The sequence below is a fragment of the Mus caroli genome, chromosome 8 (assembly GCF_900094665.2).
Source record: "Mus caroli chromosome 8, CAROLI_EIJ_v1.1, whole genome shotgun sequence".
In the NCBI taxonomy this organism is placed as follows: domain Eukaryota; kingdom Metazoa; phylum Chordata; class Mammalia; order Rodentia; family Muridae; genus Mus; species Mus caroli.
Window position 1 is genome coordinate 38,664,165 of NC_034577.1, and position 18,805 is coordinate 38,682,969.

Consider the following 18,805-nt stretch of genomic DNA (forward strand, 5'->3'; position numbering starts at 1 on the left):
CATGGCTCAAGGCTAGAGCGCTCATGCTGTCCTGTCCCATGAGGATGTGTGAGTCTTCACACTGCAAACCAGGAAGCCCGTTGCTCAGCCAATCAGTGGCTTTTAAGTAACTGCCGTGAATAAGCTAGCTGTTATTTCCTCTGTTGTTTCCTAGATTATGGCTGACGATGCTGATGGCCCCTCAAACAGCCACATCCACTACTCCATTATAGAGGGGAACCAGGGAAGTCCGTTCACAATTGACCCTGTCAGAGGAGAAGTGAAAGTGACGAAGCCCCTAGACCGGGAAACGGTAAGCCTAAAAGGGGGACTTAAATTGGTATCAAAGCACTAAAGCAATACTAGTTCGGACCTGCTTGGTATAATGTGAAGACCCCAAAGGGTAGCACCATCATCTTAGGATATGCTGAGCCAGGACAGAAGTATTTGAAAATCAGTTAAAGTTTTGGCTCTTAGGGGGCTCTTTTTGTTTGGTTAGTTGTTTTTGTTTGTTTGTTTGTTTGTTTGGTCTTTTTTGTTTGTTTGTTGTTGTTTTATTGTGACTGTCTTTTTTCCTTCATTATTTGGGAATCTCCCATCATGCACCCTAAACTGCACTTACTTCCTAAACTCAACTCTCTTTCCTCTCATGTCTGCTCCCCTTCTCCCACCAAAAATAACCAAAAACCAAAACCCAGGTAGTCAGTCTTGTGTTGCCCATGTACTCAGTGGACAAACCCCCAGTGTCCAGCCCCACAAGAGATCAGCAACCTTGCCAGAAGCCATCAACTGTGGAGAGCCAGGGAGAAGTGGGCCACACTTCCGCTCAGGAGGGGCGGAGCCAGCTCTTCCACTGGCTTACTATTTTTGAGTGGCATGTTCTTAAGAGTCTGGGAGGCTTGATTGACTCTTAGGCTCAGAAGGATCTATTGTACTAGGCAGAGGAGCAAAATGTGATTTTTTTTTTTTTTTTTTTTAAACTCGGATCTTGCTATATAGTTCAGGCTGGACTCAAATTCACAGTACTCTTGCCTCTGATTTCTGTGTGTTGAAAACTCGGACTGAAATTTCAGTCAACCAACTTGACTGAAATTTAGTAATTGTCACTAAAGAACCTAGCACTTTTAACACCCGTGTATCCACTGTGACCTGATGGAGTTCTCAAGGCTGTGTGGTCGAGCATTGGCTAGACTGATGTCCTACAGAATGGTACTCCAGGACTTATCCATCTTCCCGGCCCAGTGCTCGCTCTAAAGATACTGTAACAGGGAACTGCCCTAACAGGGAAGCTGTCTCACTTGACTTGATTTCTTTTGCAAGTGGCCACAGATATTACCTTGAGGGATTTAAATGGCTAAGTATAACCCAAGTGTGAAATTGAAGGTGACGGTGACCTGGCACATCTTGAGATGCTGAAAATGAGTCTGCACTTGGGGTGAGACGCAGCTCAAGTCTCTACCCCCTGCTCTGTAAGCCTTAGCCTCTGTTGAAGATGCTACCTGTGGTATTACCAAAGTAACAGCCTTTGAGCCAGGTCAGCGGTTTGGTTTCTTCTGGTCATTTGCATAATTTGTCTTTGTATTCTAATAGAGCTGTCAGAGTTTCGAGATCAAGTACTTTAATAAGACCTGTAATGGGAGAGAGCAGAGAATCTGCTTCTTGCTGATAACCATCTCTGTTGAGAAAATAGTGCACCCACTCCCTCACTGGTTGGGAGTTGTTATTTTAATTTTAGGGAATTGCCCAGACAAATGACATCAGTGGTTCCCGGTTGATTGGCACCATTCAGGTGACACACGTTGTTCTCTCTTTCCCGTGGCAAAGATCTCAGGTTATACACTCACGGTGCAAGCTGCCGACAACGGCAATCCACCCAGAGTCAACACAACCACGGTGAACATCGATGTCTCCGATGTCAATGACAATGCTCCCCTGTTCTCCAGAGACAACTACAGTGTCATCATCCAGGTAAATGGGTGGCGCACTCGGGGGGGAGGGGTGTGCAGCCTCTTCCATCTCTGACTGGCTCCAGACACTCATGGGAAGTAGCTTTCCTTTCCAGACTCGTTTTCTAGAAAACTGTAGAGGAGCCCCTGTCTTAGTATAGCAGAGGTGTTTGCAGGACTCAGCTCAGCATTCCTCACTCCATGCTGTGCTTTGGTTTAGGAAAGATATTCTCACTGTCCTAGGAAGAACTTTTCCTAATCCTGTCTTCGACTGCACTGGTCCAACCCCGCCCCCGCCCCCGCCCCCTCTGGTTCCTCACCATCCTTCTCACTAACCCCATGGATGCTGTTCCATTCCCTTGACTCTTCTCAGATCTCCTTCCTCCTGTTACTTCTCTCAGTCCCCATGTTCTGCCCTCTCCAATCCCCCATGCCTCTCTGTCTTCTCTCATCCTTGATGCACTAGAATTGAGGTTTAATTGTCTGTATATTTACCGGGAAGCCTCACATGTCCCTGTCTTGATAGCTTTTTGTTCTTTGTTTGTTACACAGGAGAACAAACCCGTGGGTTTCAGCGTCCTGAAGCTGGTAGTGACAGACAAGGACTCTTCCCACAACGGCCCCCCCTTCTTCTTCACTATTGTGAGTGGAAATGATGACAACGCCTTTGAGGTGAATCAGCACGGGGTCCTCCTGACAGCGGCGACGGTCAAGAGGAAAGTGAAGGATCATCACCTTCTGCACGTTAAGGTACCGATCGAAGTCTTCATGGGTTCCCTGGGGTGCTCAGAGAGCATCCACAGGTGGCCATCTTTGTATATTTAGATAGCTTACTCATCCTTACAGGAAAACAAAAAAGAATATGGTTTGTTTTTTTGAGCTCACGTCTGGTTTTGTCTTGGTGGCACTTTGGCTACTCCTTCCCAAGCAGGAGTGTGACTCAGTGTCCATATGAGTAAGGGACAAAACAGTTGTCCTTTTCCTCACTGGGCTTCATGACAAGAAATGAATGCCTAGCAGTTGATATGTGGGCAGAGCACAAGTGGACTGTGTCATGTATTTTTATTAGGAGATCGCAGTAACGCCTTCTGTCTTTGCAGGTGGCTGACAGCGGAAAGCCTCAGCTGTCATCGATGACACACATTGACATCAGGGTGATCGAGGAAAGCATCCACCCTCCTGCCATCTTGCCACTAGAGATTTTCATCACCGCCTTTGGAGAGGAATACTCAGGTGGGGTCATAGGAAAGATCCACGCCACCGACCAGGACGTGTATGACACCTTGACGTACAGTCTGGATCCCCACATGGATGGCCTGTTCTCTGTCTCCAGCGCGGGGGGCAAGCTGATTGCACACAGAAAACTGGACATAGGCCAGTACCTTCTCAATGTCAGCGTGACAGATGGGAAATTCACCACGGTGGCCGACATCACCGTGCACATCCAACAAGTGACCCAGGAGATGCTGAACCACACCGTCGCCATTCGCTTCGCGAATCTCACCCCGGAGGAGTTTGTTGGTGACTACTGGCGCAACTTCCAGCGAGCCCTACGCAACATCCTGGGCGTCCGGAAGAACGACATACAGATCGTCAGCCTGCAGCCCTCTGAACCCCATTCGCATCTGGACGTCTTACTCTTTGTCGAGAGGTCAGGCGGCACCCACGTTTCAACAAAGCAACTTCTGCATAAGATTAATTCTTCCGTGACGGACGTTGAGGAAATCATTGGTGTGAGGATCCTGGATGTGTTCCAGAAGCTCTGTGCAGGGTTGGATTGCCCGTGGAAGTTCTGTGATGAGAAGGTGTCTGTGGATGAAAGCGTCATGTCGACTCACAGCACGGCCAGACTGAGTTTCGTGACTCCCCGACACCACAGAACAGCAGTGTGTCTCTGCAAAGGTAATAGCGCCTATGTATGTGGAGAAGAGCGTTAAAGACTGTGGTAGGGGGCTTAGCAGTTAAGAACCTACTGGCTACTCTTCCATGAGACTTAGGTTTGATGATTTCTGGCACCCACATAGTGGCCCATGACCATCTGTAACTTCAGATCCAGAGATGCCCTCTTGTGACTTTAAGGGTGTCAGGTACCCAGGTGGTACGTAGACATACATGCAGGTAAAACACACATACACATTAAACTTTAAAATGTTAGGAGGAGGAGGAGGAGGAGGAAGAGGAGATGATGATGATGATGATTTTATGGCCAGGCCTATGGTCTCATCTGTTTGGAAGGTTTGTAAGTTCAAAACCAGCCCAGGCTACATAAGTGAGTCCAGGTCAGCCTGGGCAGCATAATGATATCTCATCTCAAAATGAAACAATGAAAAGGGGTCTGGAGATAATGTAAGTCAGTGGATGAGTGCCGATCTAGCATACAGGAGGTCTGAGAGTCAACCCTCCAACACTCACAAAAATGAATGAATGAATGAATGGGAACAACAGTAGTGATCATTTTCCTAATTCCTGTGTTCTCTCTTCTCTTCCTCTTGCTTTTCTAAATAAAGACGGGAAATGCCCACCTGTCCACCATGGGTGTGAAGATAACCCCTGTCCCGCAGGATCTGAATGTGTCGCAGATCCCCGAGAGGAGAAGTATAGCTGTGTGTGCCCCGGGGGCGGCTTCGGTAAATGCCCAGGTAAACACTCCCAGGAATTCCTCACATGTGAATTCATTTCAAACCATCCTCAGCAGTGCTTTGATAACTTTCATTATTGGAGAAAGAATTATGTGCAGGTTATATCGAGGTGTAAGGGGAGCGATGGGCAGAGAGCAGGACCTCACTAAGCTGTTGAGCCCTCAGCCCCGCCCCTGCCTCGGCCATGCCACGCCCCTGCCCTGGCCTGAGAGGGTTGGGGGGTGGAGGGTGGGGCAATGGCTGCATAGACTGTGGGGCTTCATAGTTTCTTGTTTCTCTCTAATCCTCTTTTGCCTGATTTCTCCTACAGTCCTCAGCTTCTTGCTTTATTCCCCTACTTAGCTCATTAAAGACATGTTCCAAGCCCATTGTGTGTGCGTAATCCTCACTGTCCTTAATAACTAGACCCGGATTTAGTCACCATTCTATATATGTCCTCCTGTTAAAGAATGTATCTTTCCTGTTAAAAAAATCTTTTCAAGTTCATCTTTATAGGTTGGTGCTATTCCCCTTTTGTTTATGATATTCCAAAACTAGAATCTGCTGTCAAAAATTAAATACATCTTATTTATTTATTTATTTATTTATTTTTTAGGTATACTGTCATATTAGTTTCCAAAGTAGTTGAACAAATAGTTTCCATTTCTTCCAGGCATACATAAAGGTCTCCTGTCTCATTCTCTTTTATCTGTTTTGAAAGCTTTCAATTAAAATCCATACTTTCTCCCTAGTGGAATTGAAATCTTACTGAAGTTTTTAATGTTTTTGGCTGCTTATGGAAGAAGGAATCACTCTGCTAATTAGTTGGTGCTTGCATTTCCTATAGTGTGTCTGCCCTCTTGGGCTGTCTGTTTCTGAATGAGTAGAACCCTGGGTATTATAATTAATATGCTTTTTATTACAATCTGCCCTCGCGTCTTAGTATTGGACTTCTATTTTGTTAAATGTGCCTTTTGTCACTTTGAAATTGAGTTTTTATTTAGTCAGTTCTGCATAACTTAATTTTCATTTCCAGAGGCTGATAGGATTTTCATCTTCTTGGAGAAATGGGGATTGTTTTGTGTTTTTGTCTGACAGGTTTTGCCTAATCACCTTGAGGCTACACTCCTTTTTTTTTTCCCCTCAAATTGCCTACTAATAACTTATGCGGAACATTTTTATATTTATTTTTGTTATTATTTTAGACTTTATTTCTCTAACACAGAGCTCTCAGTCTCTTCCTCGTTGAGAGTCAGCTGTGTGTGCTGTGCTGTCTGTGAAAGCCAATGGACACGTTCCCCATTGCTGCAATTTTAAATTAAAAAAAAACAAAAACAAACCAAAGTCAGCCTCCAGGGAGGGAAGGCGATCGATCATGCTCACTGTCGATGCCATGCTTAAGTTTGATGCTGATAGAACTTTCTTCTGATATCCGTAGGGAGCTCATCTATAACTTTCACGGGAAACAGCTTTGTGAAGTACCGTCTGCTGGAGAATGAGAACAGACTGGAGATGAAGCTGAGCATGCGTCTGAGAACCTACTCCTCCCACGCGGTTGTCATGTACGCACGAGGGACTGACTACAGCATCCTAGAGGTATGGCTTCTGCATCCTGTGACCTCAGACCAAGGGAGACCATGAAACTTAAATTCTACCTCGTGTCCTGACTGTCCCGTCTAAAAACAAACTAAGAAAGGTGGTTTTACTGCGCATGGCAAGTGCCTGGATAACGTTGACACTTGGGTGTAGTCAAAAATTCTTTCTGCTCCCCGCCCGGTAGCCTAGAAATTTACTTTTGATATTCTTCAACAAAAACTTTGAGACACGTGACAGCTAACATTCAAGTCTCTTCGTGATACCGTGCTAATATTGGCGTTTAAATGGAAATTCTACGTGGTATTTTGTGTGTGTGTGCGTGTGTGTATGCTGTGTGTGTTCAGTTAGCAGTTAATAACTAGTCACGTCCCTGTTAGTTTTGGATGTACACTTGGCATTTGGGAGCCCCCAGATGATCCATTTTTATTATTCGTGTAGTAGATGAATGAGTTTGTGGCACCTAGATGCAAACTTGTATTCTTTCTACCTTTGTTCACTAAACATCCCCCTCTTGTATGTAGATTTTGCACAGACTGATGCTGAAGATCATATGCGATCAGTGTGAACGATGTTTATTCTGTTGTAGATTCATACCGGAAGACTGCAGTACAAATTTGACTGTGGAAGCGGCCCTGGGATTGTCTCCGTCCAGAGCATTCAGGTCAACGACGGGCAGTGGCACGCGGTGTCCCTGGAAGTGGAGGGCAATTATGCCAAGCTGGTTCTGGATGAAGTCCACACCGCTTCGGGCACAGCGCCAGGGGCTCTGAAAACCCTCAACCTGGACAACTACGTCTTTTTTGGTGGCCACCTCCGCCAGCAAGGGACAAAGCATGGGCGAGGCGCCCAGGTGGCCAATGGCTTCAGGGGCTGCATGGATTCTATTTATTTGAATGGGCAGGAGTTGCCTCTGAACAACAAGCCAAGAGCCTACGCGCACATCGAAGAGTGGGTGGATCTGTCTCATGGGTGCTTATTGACCGCCACAGAAGACTGCTCCAGCAGCCCGTGTCAAAATGGAGGCGTTTGCAATCCCTCGCCTACTGGAGGTAGGCTTCGTGAAGCTGCAGTCGCTCAGATGGTACCCACATGCATGCACATTTACAGGCAACTCTCCCGAATAGCATTGGTTTGCCTCCTCCCATTCAGTGATGTCATCGCTTCTTGTCTTTGTCACAGGAAAGGTGGTCAGGACTCAGTGGCTTGTGTCATAACGTTGGTCTGGTCTCAGGAACCAATGTTTACTGTGCTCTTTTCCTCCTGCAGCAGTGACCATAGCCAAAGATAGGCTAGGGCCAGGCCCAGCTTTTAAGGGAGAAAAGTGAACTATCTTGCCACGGTCTCTAACTGCATGTCGCTGGGAACACTACTTGTGGTAGTAAAACCGTTGTTGACTGCTGTTGCTTAGTGTATGTCCACCAATGGGCCTTTTTCTCCTGCCCTTTCCATTTGACCCACCAGCCATATATAAATTTTATTACCTAAATCTAGTCACAAAACATACTAAATTTTAAAATAATTCTAAAAGGCTCCCAAATCCAGAACTTTCTGACACCCCTCCCTGCCCCCAATGTATTATTTAAATTTCCAGGGTTAGAGGTATTTGAATATCAGATTTCCAGTTTAGAAATGTTCCAGCTGTAAAATCTATAGGAAATACTCCTAAACCTAAAAAACAAAAACAAATAAACAACAACAACAAAACAAACAAACAAACAAAAAACCAACCCTCCACTGTCTGAATCATTTCTGGTCCCAGTAGTTTAGAAAAGAGGTTTTCGACCCCTATAGATAACTGCACCTGGAGAGAATGGGAATTTTACTCCGTTTCGTAGCTGTTGGGGCACCGTATCTTCACTTGAGCATAAAGGTATAAGGACGTAAAACCTCTTGCGGTCACTGACTGGGTCTTCTGTTCTTTTCCATGGTGTAGGTTATTACTGCAAGTGCAGCGCGTTGTACGTAGGGACGTTCTGTGAGGTGAGCGTCAACCCGTGCTCCTCCAACCCCTGCCTCTACGGAGGAACGTGCATGGTAGACAACGGCGGCTTTGTGTGCCAGTGCAGGGGGCTATACACTGGTCAGAGGTATGTTTGTATCTCTTTCTTAGTGACTTGTAAGGTGAAATGTTAAAGCATGGAATTCTGCACCGGATGGGCCACAGTGTTCTTCGCTGTTAATGCTGTCTGTTTTTTACTCGCAGTGAACTCATGAGGGCTTTTTTTGTTTTTTTTCTTTTTGCATGTGTTTTTCCTTATTTAGATGTCAGCTTAGTCCGTACTGCAAAGATGAACCCTGTAAGAATGGTGGAACGTGTTTTGACAGTTTGGATGGTGCTGTCTGTCAGTGTGACTCAGGCTTTAGGGGAGAAAGGTAAATGGTTTCTTTGAAGCTTCGTTTCTGCTGCACCCTTTCCACAGCGTGCCGACCGTTAACTCACACCACATCAGGTCAGGACATGGTGATTCTCATTGGCATTTTTTATGAAAGTCTTGAGACAAAAGAATGGATCAAAGCTTGCCAGTGTGGGTCCTTGGCGGTAGCAAATGCTTGTAATCTGGTTGCATTTCTTCCTGTTTTTTGAAGGTACTCATCATGGTTTCTCACACAGTGTTTTGTACCAACATAGATCCAGCATCTTGCTGGGCAGTTACAGTAACTATACTAATTATTGTTATTAATTATACTAATCCCCAGAATAAGCCTAAGAGGTGGTTAGGATTTAGATATTTAGACATTTAGATCTCTCAAAAAATAATACACCTATATATCTTGAGAAAAAAAATGCATAAGAAACTAATTTCAGATGCTATCGCTTCAAAAGTTAGTGAAATCAGGCTCAGACACACTCCCGGCACTCAGGTGGTAGAGGCCGGTGGATCGCTTGAGTTTTTCAGGCCAGCATGGTCTACATAGTTCTAGCTCAATCAGAGCACTCAGAAATATCCAAAAACGGGAACCAGAAGAGGCCTTTTGTGGGTTAGTTACATGGTCATAGGCTGAATGGATATTTGGGAGCCAACCTTATCAAGCCATAACAATGATAAGACCCAGTCTCAATAGCAAAGCTACTGGGTACATGTAATATTTAAATGTCTAGCAAAGGACATTCAGGCGAGCACCCCTCAGTCTCATTAGGCTGCTGGTGCGGTCTGCCTGTATTTATTCTATATTGTTTTGTCCTTGGAGTCATTATAATCCTGAATTTTGCGCTTAGTTCTGCAGCCCTGGTACATCTGTGGATTTCCCCAATTTTAATCAGTGTGTTTGTCAAGAATATATCAGTGTTCAGAGTCGTTATTATAATAACGACTTGCTCATAATTTGGAAGTAGATATTTTTTTTTTCAAATGGGAAAGAGCCTCAGAATTGAGGGTGGCCGTGTACAAGCCATGTGTTCCCTGTGCCCCTGTTTAGAAAAGCAGAAGGAACTGTCTTTGATCTATTCTGTGATAGTGACGTGCGAAAGAAGATGACTCTAATTCCAGAAGGAATAGCGTTTTAAAATGGAGAGCATTTTCTATTCCCTCATAGGTCTTCCAGAACCGTCCTAATCCCAAACAGGACCATTTTCACTGAAATTCAACCTGGCCTAGGAGAAGGGTTTGCAGCACACACCACTTGTTAAAATGTACCTTAGCTTTTAAAATTGCTAAATAAATGATAGCTTGATTGTGAAACCTGAGAACAGCCTATGTTTTAACCTATTGAACTGGTTCAGTTATCTAATTAATTCCGGAAAAATGCAGCTAGATATTGCTTGATATGGTTGGCTCCTAAATATCCATTCAGCCTATGACCATGTAACTAATTCACAAAAGCCCTCTTCTGGTTCCCGTTTTTGGATATTTTCTGATTGTTTCCCATCCAGCTTTGTTTTGGCATCTCTTATGAAGGATGGGTATGTTTAGTGTCGATCCTGAAGAATTCTAGGACAGGTGCAGTCTGACATGTACTGCAAAGGTCTTTCTTCTTGGCAGATGTCAGAGTGACATCGATGAGTGTGCTGGGAACCCCTGTCGGAACGGGGCCCTTTGCGAGAACACACACGGCTCCTATCACTGTAACTGCAGCCAGGAGTACAGAGGGAAGCACTGTGAGGATGCCTCTCCCAACCACTACGTGTCCACCCCGTGGAACATCGGACTGGCCGAGGGAATAGGGATTATTGTGTTTATAGCTGGGATAGTCTTACTAGTGATGGTGTTCGTCCTCTGCCGGAAGATGATCAGTCGGAAGAAGAAACACCAGGCTGAACCTGAAGACAAACGTTTGGGGCCAACCACGGCTTTCTTGCAGAGACCTTATTTTGATTCAAAGCTGAACAAGAACATTTACTCCGACATCCCGCCCCAGGTGCCAGTCCGTCCCATTTCCTACACTCCCAGCATTCCAAGCGACTCGAGAAACAACCTTGACCGCAATTCCTTTGAAGGCTCCGCGATCCCAGAGCATCCAGAATTCAGCACCTTCAACCCCGAGTCTATGCACGGGCATCGAAAAGCTGTGGCTGTGTGCAGCGTAGCTCCAAACTTGCCTCCACCGCCGCCTTCCAACTCGCCCTCAGACAGCGACTCCATACAGAAGCCTAGCTGGGACTTTGACTATGACGGTAAGGGTGTGACGTTTTCTGTCTCGCCAGTACTGCAGGAGTGGTGGTGCTGTTCCTGTCTTGGCTAAGGTGGTTTACGGGGCTAATGATGAATGAAGCTTTCCAATCTGAAATGGTCATGAAAACTCGTTTGCATATTCCAGTTACTGGCTGGGGATTGGGAGCTTTATTTTTATTCAATTAGATCTAGTTGTGTTAATTAATATTCTAGATATAACTGATACACATTATCAACTTTGATTTGGGGGTGTTTTATTGTAACGAGAAAAATGGTGGGGTCACTAAGATACTAATTTTTTTTTATTATTTGTTGGATCTGTTGAGAATATGTGTAGACCTTTCTATTGTTTTGTTTCTAGGATGCTCCTCTAGCTTGCTCCTCCTCCCCTCACATACAAGCGCAGCTACTTTCTTACTAAGTGTAGCCATGAGTGTAGCCATGAGTCTTAGGGAACTTGGAACTCACTGCTTACCTGCCATCTCTCCCTTTCAGCTAAAGTGGTTGATCTGGATCCCTGTCTCTCCAAGAAGCCCCTGGAGGAAAAGCCCTCCCAGCCATACAGTGCCCGGGAGAGCCTGTCTGAGGTGCAGTCGCTTAGCTCCTTCCAGTCAGAGTCCTGTGATGACAATGGTAGGTTTCAGATGCTGACCTGGGAGGCTGTGGCCGCTTTGAAGTGCTGCTGTCATTCCTTAGGCTGTATACCAACGTATAGACACATACATCATAGATAGTCCAGGTTCCCTAATTAAGTATGAAAACGTCCCATGTCCCCCTTGGAGTAAATGTACACTGTGGTATAAGTACTTGCATGGACCTACACAGGGGAAATATTTAAAGGTAACTCAGGCATAGGGCACTTGCCTCGCATGCACAGGGTTTCTGTCAAATAAAACAATGTTCTTACTCAAGAGATGTTTTAGCTATAGTAATAGGAAAGAAAATAATGTTAATTTTCCTTGTTTGGCTACTCTGGTATTATATATATATATATATATATATATATATATATATATTTTTTTTTTTTTTTTTTTTTTTGCATAACAGTAAGTGTTATGGAAGCTTTGTGGGGTTTTTTCCAAGATCTCTGTAACAGTTTTTCGGAACCATGCAGTACACACTCATAACATGCAGCACCCTCTGAGAAAAGATATGTAGAAATCTGAAATGTTCACTTTTGGTCATACCTTCGGTATTACAAGGTTTTATTTGTCTCTTCCCCAACCACCGCTGCCCCAGCTCCCATTTGGATCAGAGCGTTCTGACTGAGAGCAGAGTTTAAGAGACGGCTAGTAAGTCGGATTATATTTCTAACAAAGAAGGTTTGGCAGCGGGTTCTATGACTCCAGTTCTGTTTATCTGGTGTCCCCCAGGGTGGATGGCGCTGATAGAGAGCTTCACCGTATTAGCACGTGTACAAAAAATTATCAGCCCCACAATAGTGGTTATCAACTGGAAATAATTGAATCTCAGATAGTATGGGCTCCATTTTAAATTTTTCTCCTTGTGTAAAACTGCAGTGTGTTTACACATTAAGAATATTTTATCATTGGAAAGAAGAAACTTGCTAATAACTATCACTTCCAAAAATAACATGATCCATGACCAGAGTGATGTAAAATTTATAATGACTACATCTATGGATCTCTGCATCTGCTTATCTATAAAAATTTGCAGAGCCCTTTTCTTTATTAAAAATGACTATATGCCGGGCGTGGTGGTGCACGCCTTTAATCCCAGCACTCGGGAGGCAGAGGCAGGCGGATTTCTGAGTTCGAGGCCAGCCTGGTCTATAAAGTGAGTTCTAGGACAGCCAGGGCTATACAGAGAAACCCTGTCTCGAAAAACCAAAAAAAAAAAAAAAAAAAGATGACTATAAATATGTCCTGTTCTTCGAAGATTTCAAGCATGTTTTTCATTACTTACAGCACACCCTTGTTTATTCTTGGGTAGAGAATACGGATATATTATTGCTTATCATCAAGAACAAAGCAGGATTATTTTTTTCCCTTAGTTTCAATCCTAAAATGTTTGTTTTGCCAGCTTAAATGATTTATACTTTGGCCCTTGTAAGTTCAATGCTGTTCAAAAATGCATTTAAGAATTTTGTCAATAATTTTTCATTTTCTTTCTTTTTTTTTTTTTAATTGTTGAAATCCCATTCTTAACAACATTCAGACACTTTGGAGAAGTCACTGTCAGATTACTTACAAAGCTAATTTTTGGGCAGGAGCAGCGTGAGGCAAAGCCTGCAAGGGACTGTCCGTAGTTTTAATCCCTACATCAGTCAGTCAGTCATTTTCAGTCATAGACTTCAAGTCTGAGCCACGTCTGCACAAATCATTTCATCGGCAGTTTTCTACGCCTTTTTAGTGGCTAGCCATACACTTAAGGGCTCAAGAGAGCACAGCCGGTTCTCGTGTGGTTCTGTAGTTTAGGAGGCTGCTACGTCTCAGGGCTGAAGTTCAGATGTCAGCGGGGCCTGCCTCGCTGAAAGCTCTGAGGGAGGTTTTGGTTTCCTTCTCTCTCCCGTGCCTAGAATTCACTCACATTCCCGGTAATTAAGGCCTCTGCTTTGACGGCTCCTTTCATTCCCTGTTCAGAACCTGTGGCCAGAATGCCAAGCTCTACAGGGTCACAGCTGGGACAGCTCCCTGTGACAGGCCATTCCTGTCCCCTCAGCTCACCCAGCTAATGCAGGGTGATCTCTCCATTTCCCCCTCATGAGAGCCTTAGTGACAGCAGGAAGCTTGTCTTGTTATGTTTTCTTCTGTGCATTAGGTTAAATAGCCATTAGGTCTCAGGATTAGAATGTACCCAGTTTACATGCACGTTGATGTTGGTACTTTAAAATAATATGCAAATGACAAAAGCAATCTGTACGGCGTCTGCGACATGAGAAATACACGCTAAGCAACAGGGACACAACCAGTCTTGTAATTATGTCTCCCTAGATTTCCTTATTCTCAGACAAACAACCAGTTCCTTGAACATATAACCGTTTGTCCAGGAGACGCAAACCTGAATTGTATTTCCCCCTGATATACTCCATAACTATAATCGTATAAAATACTTGGCTAAAGCTTTTTCCCTAGCTTTTACTAAAACTTGGTTATTTCATTCATTTGACTAATAGTGGCAAGCCTATAGCTTGATTTGAAGTGTCTTGAGACCTGTAACTAGCGGGTTAGTTAGTGCAAGGGTCTTGAATAATTATCTAGTGGTCTCAAATTTCACAGTTTAGGGGAGAAATTGCATTGAGTTAAGGAATTTTACTTAATGAGCTGTTTTCTACTAACGAAGGATTTTCCTAATTGGCTCCTTTTGTGCCTTTTTACAAGCTTCCATAGTGACTGTAATACACCTTGTCAACGCTGTCGTTGACACGGTGACTAAAGAAGGTATAAGTGTCTGTGTTTTGTGTCTGTGGTTTGCAGTGACTGTAACTGGGGTGCTGTGAGTCTGCCTATTGTCCTGTTATTAAAATAGTTCATCCTTTGGGGAGGTTTGGTGGCTTTCATTTTGGGACATTTATGTTCACAGTACTAGTGCATTGTGAAAATATCTGTATGCATGTCTTTTCGTTACTTGTTTTAAATGTTATGGATCGCTGTTGAAGACTCGGGGCTGGTTTCCAGCGCCAGTTTCTGACTGAGTAATTGTGTTGAGCCTGAGGACTTTCGTTTTGAGTAAATGTCCAGTTGATTTGGATCTAGAAATCTCCTAATGTGAAAATCAGTGCTTCCAAATAACTTACCTAGACCATCAAGAGCGTACACACAGGGTTGGAGTGATGGCCCAGTGGATAAAGTGCTTGGCACAGAGGTGTGAGGACCATCGCTCAGATCCCAGGGACTCATGTAAATCAGTGGCTCGGTGATCTGCTGATAATTCCTGCCTTGGAAAGCCGAGGCAAGCTTAAGCTGGAGAAAGGGAGGCTGAGGATGAGTCTCCGTGTCCACCGTGGGCTTCCACATGCACACGCACACACACGAATGCACACACACATGCATATGCACTGTGCCCCCTGCCCACGTGCAAACTGTCTTCAGACAGCATCATCAGTAAACACACATGACTCTTCTGCAAGGACACGTCAGCAGGCGCATTTAGGTGGAAGAGGCATGGTTATCTGCTAGATTGCGAGGAGGACAAGTGTGAGTTCAGTGGTCACAGCTGCTAAAGGACTCAATCTGTTTTCTTAAAAGTACCGTGCTTTCACTTTGAGAATCAGAGTGTTATCCATATTTTGTCTACCCTGTTTTAGCTGAAACAGGATGACATCCCAATATCTTAAATATTGATAAGTTTAAAGAAGCAGAAATTTAAAGTCTCCTCAATGTGATTTCTACTGATTTATCTTCTTATCTGAAGTGAATTTAAAGTGGGAAATGCACCTAAGTTCAAATGCTTAGTGTCCAACAAAGGTTGCCAGGCCTCATTTATAAAGGAATTTAGAATATTATAAAAGATGTGTAAAAAGCGCCCCTAAATACTCCTTTTATTCATATTTTTGAAACATCTATCTTTTCCACTTTTATTTAAACTCCTACCAGAGATATCAGTCAGCTATTAGTTTGTCAGAAATTACTTCATTGTCATAGTTTTCAAAGACATTATGGGATGCACAGAAAGCATTACCTCTGTTTAGAAAACTGGCTACAGTTCTACTGTGACTACTCCTCTTACCATGATGGTGACTTACCTGCTGGGCCACACTTGACCCACGTTGTCTTGTTGAGATGTCACAATAATCTGTGAGCTTTTCGTCTCATTTCTGATAGAAAACCAATCTGAACCTTAGGCAGGCTGAGCATCCCATGGTCCTGAGTGCTTTCTATCCATTTCCTTCGACTTGGGGCCAGAGTTCTGTGTGTAATGTGCTCACTGGGAGAGAGAGTACAGTTGCAGAGTTGATGGGAAGAGGCCATGCCATGAAGTAGTTAATTCGGGAGCTCACTAGAGAAAGGTTAACAGTATACATAGAAAAACCATAGTGAACGTGAGTAAGGTGTTGGGATATGGTCAACTTTTGGTTGTCTGAGCGTGTGATACCAGTTTCTCCGAACTTATACTTTTGAAGGTTTTTCTGTGCACTGTGTGTGTGTGCATTGTGTAGCTCATGTTTTTAGATCGTCCCTTAAGTAACCAATTAATTTATTAATTTAATAATACTTAATTTTTTTATCAGTATCTGTAGTTTATTATTTTCCTGAGGCAGGTGTTTCCCTGGAAACACACAGCAAAGCCTCAAGTTTATCATCTCTCATCTCCTCCTTGCCATATCCCATCTAGTTTGAGCATCATGATTTTCTCATTTGTGATCATTAGCCGAGAGTGAGGTAAAGACAGCGTGTCCGGCCACCTGGGCCTTGACAGGCGCGTTATATTGTACCATGTGCTTATCTGGGTTGCCGTCTCAGCCAAGTCTGTCAATTTTAATTATCGCTGTTTTCTTTTTCTTTCTACTCTGCCACCAAAAGAATCTTTGGCTGCTCCTGACCTCAGCAAACCAAGAGGTGACTTATGCATGCCAGCTGTCCATTAATAATCACTGGAAGTCATTGGGAAAGCTCGACCCAATGATGACAGGCTTCTCCCGGGTGCTTGATGCTACCGCAGTAACTAAACCCCTTGTTGTGCACTGCCTTGTAATACGGATCACCTAACCTTCTCCCGGCTCTCAAAACAGAAACTCCTACCCTTAAGTTAGGCCTTGGTTTTCTTTAAAGAAAACAACAACCAAGCGGGGAGGGGGCATTTTCATACTTTAAAATGGTAACAAAGATTGTTATAGCTTATAATTATTTGGTTATATTTTGTTTGATTTAGGGACTTGGTTTGCTGCATAGCCAGTATTAAAATAATTCATTGTTCTATTCATGGCTAATGAGACCAATGAAACCACTGCTGCCTTTACTACTGAGTTTAACGTGTTAAAAGCTATTTTTATTACTTTTAGATTTGCCTTAATTAGTATTTTTTTGGATGGCAGGCAGCACAAAGCCCAGTGATGTTTGGAATTTCCCCCAGTAGAGACCTTCTGCTTGAAAGCCCCTTACTAACTTCCTGTACCGCCTTCCTATGGAACAGGGCCAGCAGTTACAGAAGGAAAGTTGAAGCGTGGTTAGAATTGTTTGAAAAAAGAAAAAAAAAAAACAAAACAAAAAACCTGCATGTGTTTTAAGTGGTACAGCTGCTTCTGTCTAAAACCCGCAAGTTCACATTCCGGAAATAGTCACTGTGTCGGGGCGGAGTTTGCGGAGCGATGGGCTTGGGATGAATGCACACCTAACTCTGTGTCTTGTGTCTGATACTCTGAGCTCTCTCCCCGAGGCATAGAAGCTAAGAGAAACAAACTGAAATCTTGTTTCCTTTTCTACCAAGGGTACCACTGGGATACATCAGACTGGATGCCAAGTGTCCCTCTGCCAGACATACAAGAGTTCCCCAATTACGAGGTTATCGACGAGCACACACCCCTCTACTCGGCTGATCCAAACGCCATCGATACTGACTATTACCCTGGGGGTTATGACATTGAAAGTGACTTTCCACCCCCACCAGAGGACTTCCCTGCACCCGACGAACTGCCACCATTGCCTCCAGAGTTCAGCGACCAGTTCGAGTCCATACACCCACCCAGGGACATGCCTGCAGCAGGTAGCTTGGGATCTTCCTCCCGGAGTCGGCAGAGGTTCAACCTGAATCAGTACCTGCCCAATTTCTACCCCGCCGATATGTCCGAACCTCAGAAACAAGGCGCTGGCGAGAACAGTCCATGTAGAGAACCCTACCCCCCCTACCCCCCAGGGTATCAAAGAAACTTCGAAGCGCCCACCATAGAAAACATGCCCATGTCCGTGTACGCCTCGACGGCTTCCTGCTCCGACGTGTCAGCGTGCTGTGAAGTGGAGTCTGAGGTCATGATGAGCGACTACGAGAGCGGGGACGACGGCCACTTCGAAGAGGTGACGATCCCTCCGCTAGATTCCCAGCAGCATACGGAAGTGTGACGCTCAAACTCCTCCCCAAAGTGCCTGGACTTTCATGAACCTAGAGATGCTATCGGTGACATCCGCCGTTGTTCTTTTGCAGCCCTCTGGGCCGCTTCTCGGTGAGCCGCGGTAGGCGTGGCTGCACGGAGTCACAAGCCTCTTGACATGTTAGCCATTTCCAGCGTCCCAACTGACTGTAATCGACCGGGTTTTCATCCCCTGTCCCATCCCCTGAGCATCTTTTCGTATTTAGATTTGTCTCTGTTAAAATGATGAAACGGAAATCGGTCCTGTCGTCGTCTTGTTAGCATGATTCATGTATTTATATAGATCCGATTATTTTAATTTTTGCTTTCTTTGTGTAAATTTTATGTACAGATTTGATTTTTTTTTGTTTTTTTTCCCCTCTCCTAGTTTTTACCTAGGTTTTCAGGACGCCTCGTGTTTTTGTTTTCTGCTGGATCTGTGTGGTGTTAGCATCGTTTGCCTAGCATCTGATTTTCTGATGTAACCAGGGTTTCACGCTGTTCTTTCCCTCTGAAGTATGACATTTCATTGACACATTTCGGTCCAGTGTAGCTGTACATATGGGGTGTGGATGACCTGTTACTGGACATGTCTTATTAAATGGGTTGCTGTATTAGGATTATAAACATTTTTCATTATTGGAAAGTGTGAAGGGGACCTTCTGCATACCTGTTTAGAACCAAAACCACCACGACACGGTTTTTATAGTGTCTGTATATTTGTGATGCAATGGTCTTGTAAAGGTTTTTACTGAAAACTATCATTAGCCAGCCTTTCTTACTGACAATAAATTATTAATAAAATACTTTAGCTTTACTGCCTGGTTTTCTTCTGCATTTATATTGCTGTTCATGATCCACCTGGTAAATTGAAATAAGGGAGATCAACATAGATGTAAAGTCTTTTTACAGTTGCAAAGCCAGGCCAGGCCATACTTATATATTAGCCACTAGGTGGCAGTTTATGGCCAATAAATGTTTTAATGGGCATCTGGGTGTTCAATAAGCCCTATACTCTACCAGCTTCCCTGG

The 18,805-nt window shown here is 44.2% G+C and overlaps 1 protein-coding gene across 7 annotated transcripts in view; it reads left to right on the forward strand.

Moving 5' to 3' along the window:
- Fat1 (FAT atypical cadherin 1) overlaps positions 1–18,590 on the forward strand; it is a 120,116-nt gene extending 101,526 nt beyond the window's left edge. For 3 of the 7 annotated variants that reach the window (XM_029480377.1, XM_029480380.1, XM_029480378.1), the window contains 13 exons: positions 155–292; positions 1,804–1,947; positions 2,478–2,675; positions 3,026–3,827; positions 4,433–4,564; positions 5,982–6,139; positions 6,726–7,188; positions 8,073–8,226; positions 8,402–8,512; positions 10,120–10,751; positions 11,245–11,382; positions 16,233–16,268; positions 17,137–18,590. In XM_029480377.1, the coding sequence (XP_029336237.1) occupies positions 155–292; positions 1,804–1,947; positions 2,478–2,675; positions 3,026–3,827; positions 4,433–4,564; positions 5,982–6,139; positions 6,726–7,188; positions 8,073–8,226; positions 8,402–8,512; positions 10,120–10,751; positions 11,245–11,382; positions 16,233–16,268; positions 17,137–17,765 (3,735 nt within the window). In that variant the 3' untranslated portion in view covers positions 17,766–18,590. Of the gene's footprint in view, positions 1–154; positions 293–1,803; positions 1,948–2,477; positions 2,676–3,025; positions 3,828–4,432; positions 4,565–5,981; positions 6,140–6,725; positions 7,189–8,072; positions 8,227–8,401; positions 8,513–10,119; positions 10,752–11,244; positions 11,383–11,988; positions 12,092–14,090; positions 14,151–16,232; positions 16,269–17,136 lie in introns of those variants that run through there. The other 4 variants (XM_029480379.1, XM_029480381.1, XR_003837393.1 and 1 more) reach the window with 3 other exon arrangements.
- Positions 18,591–18,805: the final 215 nt, after the last annotated feature.